Source organism: Ursus arctos, unplaced genomic scaffold, assembly GCF_023065955.2.
Source record: "Ursus arctos isolate Adak ecotype North America unplaced genomic scaffold, UrsArc2.0 scaffold_6, whole genome shotgun sequence".
NCBI lineage: Eukaryota > Metazoa > Chordata > Mammalia > Carnivora > Ursidae > Ursus > Ursus arctos.
In genome coordinates this window covers 8,148,048-8,163,853 of record NW_026623078.1, presented here as the reverse complement: position 1 = coordinate 8,163,853, position 15,806 = coordinate 8,148,048, and the positions used below count along the sequence as shown (strand labels likewise).

The window sequence follows — 15,806 nt, the reverse complement described above, 5'->3', positions numbered from 1 at the left end:
CAAAGAATAGTATTTTGCCTAATGAACTGCTTTGACTATACCTATGCAATGTGGATAATTCACAACTAGCTGGGAAAATGTTCTAGCCTGATTTGTTAAGCATGTTTTCCATTTTGAAACAGAATCTAATTTGACACTTTTTAAAAAATATTAAACATTGTGTCAGGAATTCAAAGTTAATCTTTTTTAAATCTGATATTCTTAGTATTTGGATATTTTTAGAGTGTTTTTGATTGGAATCAACGATTTAGATTAGTAAAAATTCATCTGTATTTTTAGTTTTGAAATTTCATATTAAGTATACTAGTGACTTTTGGTTATTTAGGAAGTTAGAACCTATATTGGGAAAATAAATTTTACAAAGGGGCGATTTTTAATAAAAATATTGTTCATTTATCATTTTTCCACATAACATCTAAAATAATTCTTACTGAAATTGGAAATTCAACATTCTAGACTGTTAAATTTGTTTTAAAGTAATTTTACTTTAAGTCAAAGTTAGAAATAGTTTGTCAGTAATTTCTAATGTTGTAATTACATGTCTTAAGTAAAACAGAAAAGGAAAGATGAATAACGTACTTAAAACACTCTGCTTTCACTAATGAATTGTAGAGCAATCGGTGTTAGAAAGATTTTGAATGAAAACGTGCTCTTCCTGATTTTTTTTAACAGTTGCATCCTCAGATGAAATGATGAAGAAATGTGTGGCATGGGACAGAGAAAAAAGACTCAGTTTTGCAGTACCATTTATAGAAATGAAGCCTGTCATTTATCTGGATGTGTTCTTGCCTCGGGTCACAGAATTAGCTCTTTCAGCTAGTGACAGACAAACTAAAGTACTTTTATTTTTCATCATACGTGATTTAGAATCTATGCTTTTTAAGACCTGCATTTGTTAAGAAATAGAGAATATATTTCAGCAAATTTCAATATCATTAATTTTATATTTTCTATAATATGGTAATTAGACAACGATTCAGTTATCAGAAGTAGTTGTCACTGATAAAAAGGAAATATCTAATAGATGATAACCTTGCAAAACATTAATATACCAAAAACCTGTTCATAATAGAAATACAGTACAAAGGGCATTTAAAACTGATTTCCAATCTGTGCACTGTTATCTCCTTCACCTGGGAGATTAGAAACAGATAATCTCAAGTTTTTATGAAGTTCATTTGTACATTTCCAAAGTACTTTAAAAATATATTTACTAAAAGTGATGGTTGAAAATGTGTTAACAAATGAAGCAAAGTTCTGTCTTAATGGCAGCAATGAAATACATTTCTTTGAATGTACTAGTCCCAATTTGTCTACATCTTTTAAGTTTTTTTTTTTTAAAGATTTATTTATTTATTAGACAGAGAGAGACAGCCAGCGAGAGAGGGAACACAAGCAGGGGGAGTGGGAGAGGAAGAAGCAGGCTCATAGCAGAGGAGCCTGATGTGGGGCTCGATCCCATAACGCCAGGATCACGCCCTGAGCCGAAGGCAGACGCTTAACCGTTGTGCCACCCAGGCGCCCCTACATCTTTTAAGTTTTAATTCTTACCTCTTGGATACAGATTAAAGTGCACAGAGCATTAATTTTACACAAGAAGTGCTACTTCCAGTTAATTTATATTTATATAAATTTATATAATTTATATCTGCTGTACAAGTTTTTCTTTTTAAAGGGCTAAATTGAGTAACATTTCAAAATATTCTTCCATGTTAAACTTGGACACTTAACCTCTGTTGAACTCCTGGCTTATTTTAGGTTGCAGCTTGTGAACTTTTACACAGCATGGTTATGTTTATGTTGGGAAAAGCCACTCAGATGCCTGAAGGTGGTCAGGATTTCCCACCCATGTACCAGCTCTACAAGCGAACTTTTCCTGTGCTGCTTCGACTTGCATGTGATGTAGATCAGGTAATGATTTTGAATCGGACACAGTTGCAGAACTTAAAAAAAAAAGTTGGTTCTAGTTCAGTGATCATCAAAGCTTGCTGCAAGTTGGAATACCCTGGGGATCTTAAAATAAACACTGCTGCTTGGCTGCTATCCCTTCTGACTGATTTTATTCCTCAGGGATTGGACCTAGGGATTGGGACTTTTTTTTTTTTTTTAAAGATTATTTATTTATTTATTTGACAGAGAGAGAGACAGCCAGAGAGAGAGGGAACACATGCAGGGGGAGTGGGAGAGGAAGAAGCAGGCTCCCAGCAGGGAGCCCGATGCGGGGCTTGATCCCAGGACTCCGGGATCACGCCCTGAGCCGAAGGCAGACGCTTAACGACTGAGCCACCCAGGTGCCCCAGAAATACCTACATTTCTATTAATAGGATTTGGGCAACTGGATCATGGTATATCTATATACGAGATACTAGGCAGCTAATAAAATATTAATATAGCTTATGTATTTATATGAAAATATTCAAAATTAAGAGGAAAAGTGGTTACAAAAATGTATATTTATTTTTACACATGCATATATGTATATTTAAATGTAAATAAAATATTTTGAAAGTTACAGTGATTGTGAATGTTCACAGTGGTTACCTTTGTTGTAGGATTTATAGATGGATAGTTTTCTATATTTTCTATAATTTCTGTAAGATATGTATATATATACATTTGTGTGTATGCATGTGTATTATATGTATATAATTTACATACTATGGATAAGAGAGTATAATTCTTTGGAAAAAAAAAAGTGATGCGTTAAGACAGTTTAAACTTCCACACTGAAAGGTAAGAACTTTTACTTTGAGTAATCCTAAGGTTAGAAAGATACTCTTTTGGGGAAAAATATCCAAGGGCAAGAGGTCTGTGTTGTTTAATCTGAGTCCCGAGACATTTTGTATGGTTTTGACATGATGTATGTACCAAAGTGCTTCATTCTTTTTTTTTTTTTTTTTAAAGATTATTTATTTATTTATTTGACAGAGATAGAGACAGCCAGCGAGAGAGGGAACACAAGCAGGGGGAGTGGGAGAGGAAGAAGCAGGCTCCCAGCGGAGGAGCCTGATGTGGGACTCGATCCCAGAACGCCAGGATCACGCCCTGAGCCGAAGGCAGACGCTTAACCGCTGTGCCACCCAGGCGCCCCTAAAGTGCTTCATTCTTGAACTCAGTGTCAGTGGGGATATAGAACTCCCCTGGATTTCTTGGTATTCCTATAGGAGCCTTAGTTTTGTGAGACACAGAAGAGTTTAAGATACAAAGTTTGCCTTCATTTCTGCCGTACACATTTTAATTTTCATATATAGCCATAAACATTTTACTTTTCATGTATAATGAGGATTAGATGTGTAACCACTTTGTCTAGTAACTGCCGTGATCCAAAAGGATAATAAGACTTCTTTTATTTCCCCAAGAGATCACATGGTCACACCAGATTAGGCCACTAGGTTAAACTCCCAAGGTACCAGGAAGATGAGTACTGTTTCCCTGGCTATTCTTTCAGAGGGGAGGAGTCCAGGCCTGGTAGACATCCCCAGATGTAGAAGCCAGAGACCCACAAGGCTCTGTGCTCCTGGACAAACTTTGTTTACATTCTAGAAGGTTGAAGTGAGAACCCAAGATCTTTTCCATTTCAGCTCCAAGTAGTAAAGATTTTACTCCTTCTTTTTGGCAGGGTGAGAGAGTTGATTTTTTTGTCCTGTATCTCTTATTCTGTGATATGGGTTTTAAAGTTTGTATACGTAGGGTGTTGATCTGGCTTTCATTTTGTCACCACAAGAGTGTGAATCACACTGTAGGGAATCACATGGTCGTTATTTGCCTTTTTTTTTTTTTTTTTGAGAGGGAGAGGGAGAACAAGGTGGGGGGGATGGGGCAGGAAGTGCGGGAGAGAGAAGAGTCTTAAGCCCTGAGATCATGACCTGAGCTGGTATCAAGAGTCAGATGCTTAACTGACTGAGCCACCCAGGCACCCTGGTCACTATTTGCTTTTTAGTTGAATAATGTTAATGTCTCTGATCCAGAATACCTTATATGCATGTTTAGAATCCAATTATTGAAGATAAGTATTTTTAAAAAACCGTCAGTATCTGCCTCCACATTAGAAGAACAATACATTTTAGTATGCATAGTTTTCTCTGCTGGACTTTCAGGAAAAAGAGAAGAAGAGCTAGAAAGAACATGCTCATCATTGAATTTTAACTAGAAAAGGAAACTAATAAAACCATTGTAGTTTTATCATTTAATTTTTCCTGTCATTTAAACAGAACTCTTTCCAATATTAAATTACTTTAACATAAAGAAAATAAACTCTAATGGTATTGTTCTTCAGGTGACAAGGCAACTATATGAGCCCCTAGTTATGCAACTGATTCACTGGTTCACAAACAATAAGAAATTTGAAAGTCAGGATACTGTCGCCTTACTAGAGAAGATATTGGTAAGTAGTGGTTGATTCTTTTCCTGTTATTCGCATCGACTAGTTATATTTGATCTACATTTAGAACTTTAAGAAAAATTACCTGTCAAGATATCAAAATGTATCATGTAGCTAGATCATATTGTCTTTTTTTCTTTTGTTTTAGAGAATTTGTGAAATGACATTTTAACCGACAGGGTGCCATAGTTATTTACTGAAGTGTTACTTTTAAACATCTGCAAGCAGTGTACACTTTTTTTTAAAGACTTATTTGTTTGAGAGAGAAAGAGAGAGAGCACAAGTGGGGGAAGGGGCAGAGGGAGAGAATCCTCAAGTAGACTCCATGCTGAGTGCAGAGCCTGACATGGGGCTCGATCCCACAACCCATGAGATCATGACCTGAACCAAAACCAAGAGTTAGATGCTCAACCAACTGAGCTACCCAGGTGCCTCTGCACATTTTGTGTTGTTATTTTGTCCTCTTTTTTGGGAGATTGGTTATAATTGACAAACTTCATCTACATTAAGGCTCTGTGTGTGTGTGTGTGTGTAGAGTAGAAGAAGTGAATAAGAATGCTTGGACTTTTTATCAGTTGCAGTACCCTCTTTAAAAAAAAATCCATAGTACAATAATTAAAAGGATTTTTTGAGCTTATCCAGTTTTCTCCTGCATTCAGATGTGACAACTTAAGAGCCCGAGAAAGAGTATCCATTTCTGTAGAACTAGACTGAGACTGTAGAGGTAGAATGATTAAGGTTTGACGGCTGGCTCATTGAGGGCAGAAGCAGGGAGGTCAGCTAAAGCCTTAGTGTCTTTTGACACTGATTTTATTACAATTTTCTGCGTTTTTGCAAATGAGTTTACATTTGATTCCTTTACGTGTCGTCTTATTTGATTTTACCTGTTTTTTTCATCCTAAAATTTGCTTTTGTCATACGTTGACTTTAGAATCAGAGGCTCCAGTTAAATGCATAGCAAGTTTGTCCAAACACACGTCTTTTAATTCCATGTTTTTGTAAACTGATTTCGATTTGAATGTGTGTGTCACCGCTTCCTGTTAACTTTGAGAGGAACTCTGAGAGGAGCCAGAGGAAATAGGGAATTTGACATTGGACATCTGGACAGAGGAAATAAAGGCAGTAGGTGCTTGGTGTGTTTGTGAGGATTTCGGCTGTTGTCTTCTGCTTGCATGGGAGCATATTGCAAGGTGGGCTGGACAGACATTCCAGGCAGAGCAGCAGAACATTGCATGTAGGGCAACCACATGCTCCAGTTGGCCCAAGACAGCCCTGATTATACTGGTTGTGTAATTAAAATAGTGCTTTTTCACTCTCAGAGTTACCCTAGTTGGACGCCATGTTGTAGGTAGTGGGAGTTACTGGACATTTTAAATTAGGATGGTGACATGGTATCTGTGTTTTAATTCCCTGCAGTGTCTACCAGTGAACCCTACCTATAATAAATACATTTAATTAAATTTAACTTGTGGGGCACCTGGGTGGCTCAGTCGGTTAAGCGTCTGCCTTCGGCTCACGTCATGATCCCAGGTTCCTGGGATCGAGTCCCGCATCGGGCTCCTTGCTCAGTGGGGAGCCTGCTTCTCCCTCTGCCTGCTGCTCCCCCTGCTTGTGCTCTCCCTCTCTCTCTGATAAATAAATAAATAAATAAATAAAATCTTTAAAAAAATTTAACTTGTGGCTTATTTGCATTCAGATGGATTTATTATGTTTCTTTTCTGAAGTTTCTATCTTAGCTGTTTCTCTTCCCCTCTTGATCCATGAAGGGGGCTTAAGTAAGGGTTTCAAAAAGAAATCAGATAAGATCATGATAACGTAAAGTGAGATAGCTGAGGAAAGGAAAGGTAAAGGAGGAAATGTAAAGTCGATACAGCACTTGAGTGAAAGCATGTCTGTAGTTTTCCAGTAAGAATTGCTGATTCCCTAATGTCAGCACATGCATTATTTACCACTGCTCTGAGAAGCAATAAATATCACCATTTCACATTTCCACAGTTAATTGCTTCTTAAATTCTAATTAGCACTATAATCAAAGATTTTGCATGTAGCAAATAACTGGGGATGTTAGGTAGAAGAACTCCCTTATTTCAGTGTTCAGTATAGTTTTAGCAGGGGAAGCGGCAGGCAGGGGAGAATCAGGCTCCCTGCTGAGCAAGGAGCCTGATGTGAGGCTCGATCCCAGGGCCCTGGGATCATGACTTGAGCCGAAGGCAGCCACTCAACCAATGAGCCACCCAGGCGCCCCACTTCTTAGTTTTTTTAAAAGAAAGTGTTTTCCTTATGTCAGAAGGACATTGATTAGAGTTCAGATTCTAAACAATCTGAGCGGTTTTACCTAGTGTATTTTTTCTCTTGAATAGTGCTCTCAATTAATTTTCACAATATGCTGTAGTTATAGTCAGAGAAGACCAGGGTGTTCAAATTATCATCTTATGTTTTGTTTTAGGATGGAATTGTAGACTCTGTTGACAGTACTTTAAGAGATTTTTGTGGTCGGTGTATTCGTGAATTCCTCAAATGGTCCATTAAGCAGACAACACCACAGCAGCAGGAAAAAAGTCCAGTAAACACCAAATCGCTTTTCAAGCGACTGTACAGCTTTGCACTTCACCCCAGTGCTTTCAAGAGGCTAGGAGCATCACTTGCCTTTAATAATATCTATAGAGAATTCAGGTAAGTAAGCCACATGACAGGGAAGAATATAAAATAAGTTCTTGAAATTTTTAGTAGTGATTGTGAAAAGTGACTGCTATTTATGTACCCCATGTGTTCATATATCAGGCATTTAGTTAACTATTATGTGTCAGGTGCTGTGCTATTTTCTGAGGATTAAAAAATGAGTTAAAATGCAGTTCACATTCAGGAAGCTCAGAAACTACTGAGAAATACATACAAACATAATACCAAGCACTATTGTAAATGGAACGGAAGACATAATCTTTGGAGCACCTGGCCAGTCTCACTGTGCTCCTTTCCAAACTTCCAACTCCACAGTTAAAGAAAATAAAATGTCGTTATCTCCTTTTATAACATCCTATTTTTTATCTCTACCCTATCCCTTTGGTCCGAAATGGCATGGCTGATTTATTTACCCTTTAAGCTTCATCTAAGTATAAATGCTACAGGAAGACTTCTTTAACCTACTCAAGCTGGGTTAGATACTCCTCTTCTGTGCTCTAAAGAGTAGTGTTTGTTCATTCATTTATTGTTATTAAGAATATTATATACCAGGCACTGTGCCAAATGCTGGTGATAAAAAGATATAGCCATTCATGAGGGTTGCATTAAAAAAAAGAGATTGGTAATAATTAATCACACAGATAATTGTAAAACTTGTTGCTGAAATCAGTTCTTTGAAGTAGTAGTGGATGGTTACAAGTAATCTTATAATGAGGAACCTGACGTTTGGTCCAGATAGTTTCTCTCAGGAAATGACAGTTATGATAAAGATGAGAGGAATAATTGTAAAGATAACATAGATGATAGAAAGAGAGAGATGATGGATAGATAGATGGATGGATAGGAAACTGTGTATGTGTATGTACATGTGCATGTTTATATGAAAACTGACAAGAGTTTGAAGCCACAGTGTTATTTTTTTTAGCTTTTTAAATTGTGAAACTTATATGTACAGAAGAATGTTTAAAGAGTATATGTAAATCTGTCACCATTTTCAGATGACATGGTATTATATATAGAAAACCCTAAAGACTTCACCAAAAAACTATTAGAACTAATAAATGAATTCAGTAGAGTTGTAGGACACAAACTCAATATACACAAATCTATTGCATTTCTGTACTTTAATAACCAATTATCAGGAAGTGAAATTAAGAAAAAAATCCCATTTATAATTGCATCAAAAAGAATAAAATACCTAGGAATAAACCAAGGAGGTGGAAGACCTATACATTAAAAACCATGAGACATTGGTGAAAGCAACTGAAGAAGACACAAATCAGTGGAAGATATATCATGCTCATGGATTGGAAGGATTTATATTGTTAAAATGTCTATACTCCCCAAAGCAATCAACACATTCAGTGCAATCCCTATCAAAATTCTAATGGCATTTTTCGCAGAAACCAAACAACCCTAAAATTTGTGTAGAAATACAAAATACATTGAAGAGCCAAAGCAATCTTGAGAACAAAGAACAAAGTTGGAGGCATCATGCTCCCCAATTTCAAACTATACTACAAAAGCTATAGTAATCAGAACAGTGTGGTATTGGCATAAAACAGGTCAATGAAACAAAATAGAGAGCCTAGAAATAAACCCATGCAAACACGGTCAATTAATTTTTGACTCAGGAGCCAAGAATAAACAGTGGGAAAAGGACAATCTCTTTACTACATGTTGGTGTTGGGAAAACCAGACAGCCACATGCAAAAGAATGAAACTAGACTAGTATCTTACACCAGACACAAAAATTAACTCAAAATGGATTAAGGACTTGAATGTAAGACCTGAAACCATAAAATTCCTGGAAGAAAACATATGTGGTAAGCTGTTTGACATCAGTTGTTTTTTTTTTTTTTTTAAAGATTTTATTTATTTATTCGACAGAGAGGGAGACAGCCAGCGAGAGAGGGAACACAAGCAGGGGGAGTGGGAGAGGGAGAAGCAGGCTCCCAGTGGAGGAGCCTGATGTGGGGCTCGATCCCATAACGCCGGGATCACGCCCTGAGCCGAAGGCAGACACTTAACGACTGCGCCACCCAGGCGCCCCTGACATCAGTTTTGACAACGTTTTGGTTTTAACTCCAAAAGCAAAGGCAAAAAAAGCAAAAATAAATATGTGGGACTGTATCAACTAAAAGATCCTGCATGGCACAGGAAACCGTCAATAAAATGAAAAGGTGACAAAAGGTGATCAGTATCACTAGTCATCAGGGAAATGCAAATCAAACCACAATGAGATATGAATGGCTATTATGAAAAAGACAACAAATAACAAATGTTGGCAAGGATGTAGAAAAAGGGGAACCCTTGTGCTCTGATGATAGGAATGTAAACTGACACAGCCACTATGGAAAATAGTATGGAAGTTCCTCAATAATTAGAAGTACAGGTACCATATGATCTAGCAATTCCCCTTTTGGGTATTTATCCAAAGGAAACGAAACATTCAAAAAGATGTATGTACCCCCATGATTATTGCAGCATTATTTAAAATAGCCAAAATATGGAGAGTGTCCATCAGTGGATGAATGGATAAAGAAAATGTATATGTATACAATGGAGTATTATTCAGCCCTAAAAAAAAAGAAATCATACCATCTGTGAAAACATGGATGGACCTTGAGGGCATTATGTTAAGTAATATAAGTCAGAGAAAGACAAATACCTATGGTTTTATTATTTGTGAAATCTTAAAAAAAAAAAAAAAGAGACAAACTCATGGGTACAGAGAACAGATTGGTGGTTGCCACAGGCTGGGAAGAGGGCTAGGCAAAATGGGTGATGGGTCAAAGGTACAAACTTCCATTTATGAAATAAATAAGTCATAAGGGTATATAGACATGCCTCATTTTATTGTACTTCATTTTTTAAAAAAGATTGTGTTTATTAGAGAGAGAGAGAGCAGGGTGGGGGGCAGAGGGAGAAGCACACTCTCATCTGAGCAAGGAGCCTGATGGCAGGACTCGATCCCGGGACTCCAAGATCATAACCTGAGCGGAAGGCAGACGCTTAACCAACTGAGCCATCCAGACACCCCTTATTGTGCTTCATTTTATTGCTTTTCACTGATAATGCGTTTTTTACAAATTGACCTTGAGTAGGTCTGTTGGCACTACTTTTCCAACGTTTATTCACTTTGTATCTCGTAAGTCATGTTTTGGTAATTCTTACGTTATTTTAAACTTTTTCATTATTCCTGTATTTGGCATGGTGATCTCTGATGTTGGTCTTTGATATAACTATTGTAATTGTTTTGGGGTGCCAATGAATTGCTCCCATATAAGACAATGAGCTTAATTGATAAATGTTGTGTGTGTTTTGACTGCTCCACCAGCTGGCTCTTCCCCTATCTATCTCCCTCTCCTCGGGCCCCCCATTCCCTGAGACACAACAATGTTGAAATTAGGCCAATTAATAACCCTACAATGGCCTCTAAGTGTTAAAGTGAAAGGAAGTGTTGCACATCTCTTAATTTAAATCAGAAGCTAGAAATGATTAAGCTTAGTGCAGAATGCATCTCAAAAGCCAAAACAGGCCAAAAGCTAGGCCTCTTACACCAGTTAAACAAGTAGTGAATGCCAAGGGGAAGTTCTTGAAGAAAATTAAAGCTGACACTCCATTGAATACATGGATGAAAAGGAAGTGAAACAGACTTACTGCTGATACGAAGAAAGTTGTAATGGTCTGGATAGAAGATCAGAATAGCCATAAAATTCCCTTAAGCCAAAGCCTAATTCAGATCAAGGCCCTAACTCTCTTCAGTTCTATGCAGTGAGAGAGGTAAGGAAGCTGCAGAAGAAAAGTCTGAAGCAGAGGATCCATGAGGTTTCAGGAAGGAAACCGTCTTCCTAACATTCAAGTGCAAGATGAAGCAGCAAGTGCTGATGTAGAAGCTGCAGCAAGTTATCTGGAAGATCCAGCTCAGATAATTAATGAAGGTGCCTACACTAAGCAACAGATTTTCAGTAGGTGAAACAGCCTTCTACTAGAAGAAAAATCCATCTAGTACTTTTATAGCTAGAGAGGAGAAGTCAGTGCCTTGCTTCAAAGCTTCAAAGGACAGGCGGACTCTCCTGTTAGAGGCTAATGTAGCTGGTGACTAAGAGCCAGTACTGATTTACTATTCTGAAAATCCTAGGGCCCTTCAGAATTATGCTAAATTTACTCTGCCTGTGCTCTCTAAATGGAACAACAAAGCCTGGATGATAGCACATCTGTTTACAACCTGGTTTACTGAATATTTTAAGCCCACTGTGGAGAACTGCTCAGAAACAAAGATTCCTTTCAAGATATTACTGCTCAGTGACAATGCACCTGGTCACCCAAAAGCTCTGATGGAGAGATACCATGAGATTATTTGTTTTCATGCCTGCTAACACAGTACCTATTCTGCAGTTAATGGATCAAAGAGTAATTTGACTTTCAAGTCAAGATATATATTTCGTAAGGCTATAGATGCCATCGAGAGTGATTCCGCTGATGAATCCGGGCAAAGTAAATTGAAAATCTGGAAAGGATTCACCATTCTAAACACCATTAAGAACGTTCATGATTCATGGGAAGAGGTCAAGACATCAGCATTCACAGGGGTTTGGAAGAAGTTGATTCTAACCCTCATGGATGACTTTGAGGGGTTTAAGACTTCAGTGGAGGGAGTAACTACAGATGGGGTAAAAAGAGCAAGAGAGCCAGAATCAGAAGTGAAGCCTGCAGGTATGACTGAATTACTGCAATCTCATGACAAAACTTTAATGGATGAGGACTTGCTTCTTCGGGATGAGCAAAGAAAGTGGTTCTTTGAGATGGACTCTACTCCTGGTGAAGATGCTGTGAAGATTGTTGAAATGACAGTAGAGGATTTAGTATACTGTATAAACTTAGTTGGTAAAGCAGTGGTGGGGTTTGAGAGGATTTCAGTTTTGAAACAGATTCTGCTGTGGGTGAAATGCTACCAAGTAGCATCACATGCTGTAGAGAAATTGGGTCTGAAAGGAAGAATTGATATATGCAGCAAACTTCTCTGTTGTCTTATCTGAAGAAATTGTCACAGCCACCCAACCTTGAGCAGCCACGATCCTAATCGGTCAACACCAGCCATCAACATCGAGGCAAGACCCTCCATCAGCAAAATGATTATGACTTGCTGAAAGCTCAGAAGATGGTTAGCATTTTTTAGCAATAAAGTATTTTTAATTAAGGAATATACATTTTTTTAGACATAATACTGTTGTGCACTTAATATACAGTACAGTGTAAACACAGCTTTTATATGCCCTGGGAAACCAAAAAATTCATTCTACTCCCTTTGTTGAGATAATTGCTTTATTTTGGTTACCTGGACCAAACTCGTAATATCTCTGAGATGTGCCCATAACGTAGAGTATGGTGACCATAGTTAATAATACTGTATTGCATATTTAAAATTTGCTAGGACAGTTGATTTTAAAAGTTCATATTACAAGGAAAAAATTTTGTAACTGTATGGTGATCGATGTTAACGAGACTTATTGTGTTGATGATATTGTAATGTATACAAATACAGAGTCATTATCTTGTACTCCTGGAAGTAATATAATGTTATATGTCAAGTGTGCCTCAGGTTAAAAAAAACTGTAGAGTGTACTGAATAGTAATAAAACAAGTTTTTGTATACTCACCACCTAGGTTAAGAAATAGAGTATTAATAGACCTTCCTCTGCTCTGAACTAATCATTCTTCCTTTATGTTACTTATTCCCTTGTTTGTCTTTTTTGTTTCATTTTGTTTGTATGTACCCTAAATGATATACTTTTGCATTTTGGAAAGCTGTAAAGGTCAGTGTTTTCACTGTTAGGTAAAGTATCCTGGGATATTCTGTTCAGTGGAGGCTGGTTTCAGCTTCCATGAAAGATTACAGGAGCCTATTCCAAGGAATTAGTGACAAGGTTCATGTTAGTTTTGGGAAGCAGAACTCTCCAGAGTGGTGTGAAGTAGACCACAACTGACATCTGGGAGAAATACCGTCTGAGAGTATGGATTGCCTTTTATTTATTTATTTATTTTTTTAAAGATTTTTTAAAATTTATTTATTAGACAGAGATAGAGACAGCCAGCGAGAGAGGGAACACAAGCAGGGGGAGTGGGAGAGGAAGAAGCAGGCTCATAGCAGAGGAGTCTGACGTGGGGCTCGATCCCAGAACGCCAGGATCACGCCCTGAGCCGAAGGCAGATGCTTGCTTAACTGCTGTGCCACCCAGGCGCCCCTGGACTGCCCTTTAAATTCTGTATCTCAGTTTCCATTGGTTCACCCCATGTGGCAGGAGCATGTCAAAGCAAAATTCTCTTATAAATGAGCACTGTCAGCTGATCCAGTTTGAACATGGACAGGAGAAGAACTTTACCGATCGTGGGAGGCCAGATTAAGAGAGGAATTTGGGCCATCTTATGTATAGGTTGAAAAATCCATACTGTGGTGTTTCGGTGGAGATAGCTGTTACAAGTCTCTTCCTTGGGTCCCTGCTCACCTATCATGTCTGGATCTCCTTGCCTCTCCCCTTGGATGTCCCCTTTACTTTCCTGTGTTTCATCTTTTGTTTCCTTTTCCTCTCTTGTCTTCCTTTTTGGATACTGATTTGTTGGATCACATTTGAATTGGCTTTTTGAGAAAAGGTGCATTGAGTGATAAATTTTTTGAGATCTCGCGTGTTGAATAATATAAATACAAGTTCTGTTGTTTCCTTTCTGCATGCTAATGAACTGTTTTGTACATCATTCTTTGGAAACACCATTCTAGGGCATCATTCTGTCATGTCATTTCTCTACTTACCTACTTTAGTTGGTGTTGATACCTAAGCTAAATACTGTTATACTCAGCCTGGGCCTTTTAAGACCCCTTCCTCCAACTTTTCCAGTCTCATCACAAACTGCTCTTCCAAGTGAACCTTTTCTTCTAGCTTTGCCGTTTGCTTGCTCTCTCTAGAGTTCTTCATCTTGCCTCCCTGTCTTTGCCCATACCACACATTTATCGGTAATGTCCTTTATTTTCAGTGTCAGACTGGGGTGTGTGACACTAGGGGAATATGGAGCTTGTGGAACTCTGACAGGCCTTGCCCCTCCTAGGATTCAACCTTAAAAAAAAGAAAAAAAAGAAACTAGGGCAGTATTTCTGCCAAACCAAACACCAGTTTGTAATGTTCTAAATGCTCTCCATCCTCCAGCACCTCACTCCAGTTCTGTTTGTTCCAGGAACATGCTCCTTCCCAGTGGGCCGTGCAGTGACCCAGGACTTCATCACAAGTAGAAATTCCAACTTGTACTTTTCTTCTACTTACTCATTTACCGGGCTGTGTTAGTAAGGAGCAGATTTTCGAGGGAGAGATCTGCCCTCTGCCCTTTACCCACCCATGAGCTTACTCTATAAAAGAAGATGGTCCACAGACATTGTTGATTGAATTAATTACTTTCATGTGCCTGATGTGCTTGTAAAAGGCTTAGCGTTTATTATTGGTGTTGACTTACTTTTGGATAGGGTGAGAGCTCTTGAAATTCTTTTATTTTTAAAGAATGCGGATATGATATGAGACTTTTTTTCTATTAATTTTAATGAGGTATGTGGAAGTGTGGTCAGAACAGTGGTTCTGAGGTTATGTGCTATGAGCAGTTCTACAGATGGAATGGTACTTGTGTGCGGAGAAAAAGCCAGCGTTGCCTCTTTTGGTTTATGTAGTTTTTGGTCTGCTCTTGAGGAAGTTTTCTTCTTTGGGAAGTATTTTAGGTTGCTTTATGTTTCAAAACATTTGAGTCATTTTAAAAAAAAATAAATTTAATTTATGTATTCTTGGATAACATTACTTTTTTCCCTTGTCACTCCTGCTTTACTATTTTCCTAGGTGAGTTTCAGTATTCTTTATTTTACAGGGAAGAAGAATCTCTGGTAGAAGAGTTTGTGTTTGAAGCGTTGGTTACATACCTGGAAAGTCTGGCGTTAGCACACGCAGATGAGAAATCCTTAGGTGGGTCTTTTCTGAGGTTTTCGTTTGCACACCAGTTCTGTTTGCCTGACAAATCTATAAGAGCTTTTCCACTCAGGGGTTAAGCCTCAAGTATTTCTCTCATAAGGTGGTGTTTTCTTTTCTCCCGTCTCCCATTTAGGGTAATAAGTGTGAAGGATAGACTTAAAGTAGCTAAGAGAGTAATAAATCGCAGTCTTTACAATTAAGTTCTGTCCAGCAGGTATTGTGAACATCCTGGAATTTCTGGGCTGAAATCTTCCTAGACGTCTTACCCAGAGAACGTAAGCGACTGGTCTAGGTCACATAGCTGTGCGGCAGAACTGCTCTTTCATTTACCCAGATTTTATTTTGTTTGTTTTTTCAAGACACAGGTTGAGCTCTATTATCCTTCATGTTGATAGCCTACTATGGGTAAAAATGCTTAAAAGTTAGCTCTTGTCATCAAAGAGCTTAAAATTGCTTTGTTTATCTTGACAGCTTATATAGGTGAATTTTCTCAACAAGTGAAACTTAACTCTTAAAAATTACTGCCATATTTTCAAAGCATAGAAAGAAAACTTTTCTTGGTTACAGAACTCAAATTAAGTTCTGTAAGGCTCCTTTCCTAAATAACCCGAGATGTCTGTGGATGGTTTTACTAATGGTTCTCCTATAGTGGCTATATTATTAAGCTAGCATATGGCTTAACCTACATAAGAAGAAGGGGAGGTCAAGGAATTTATACCCCTTAAACAATAGATTTAAATTGA

The 15,806-nt window shown here is 37.9% G+C and overlaps 1 protein-coding gene across 4 annotated transcripts in view; it reads left to right on the top strand.

Annotated features, from left to right (window-relative positions):
• The window catches only part of PRKDC (protein kinase, DNA-activated, catalytic subunit), a 225,093-nt gene that overhangs the window by 38,112 nt on the left and 171,175 nt on the right, over positions 1-15,806 (top strand). For all 4 annotated transcript variants that reach the window (XM_026516499.4, XM_026516500.4, XM_044390365.3 and 1 more), the window contains 5 exons: positions 673-836; positions 1,759-1,911; positions 4,277-4,384; positions 6,828-7,054; positions 14,963-15,057. In XM_026516499.4, the coding sequence (XP_026372284.1) occupies positions 673-836; positions 1,759-1,911; positions 4,277-4,384; positions 6,828-7,054; positions 14,963-15,057 (747 nt within the window). The remainder of the gene's footprint in view (positions 1-672; positions 837-1,758; positions 1,912-4,276; positions 4,385-6,827; positions 7,055-14,962; positions 15,058-15,806) is intronic.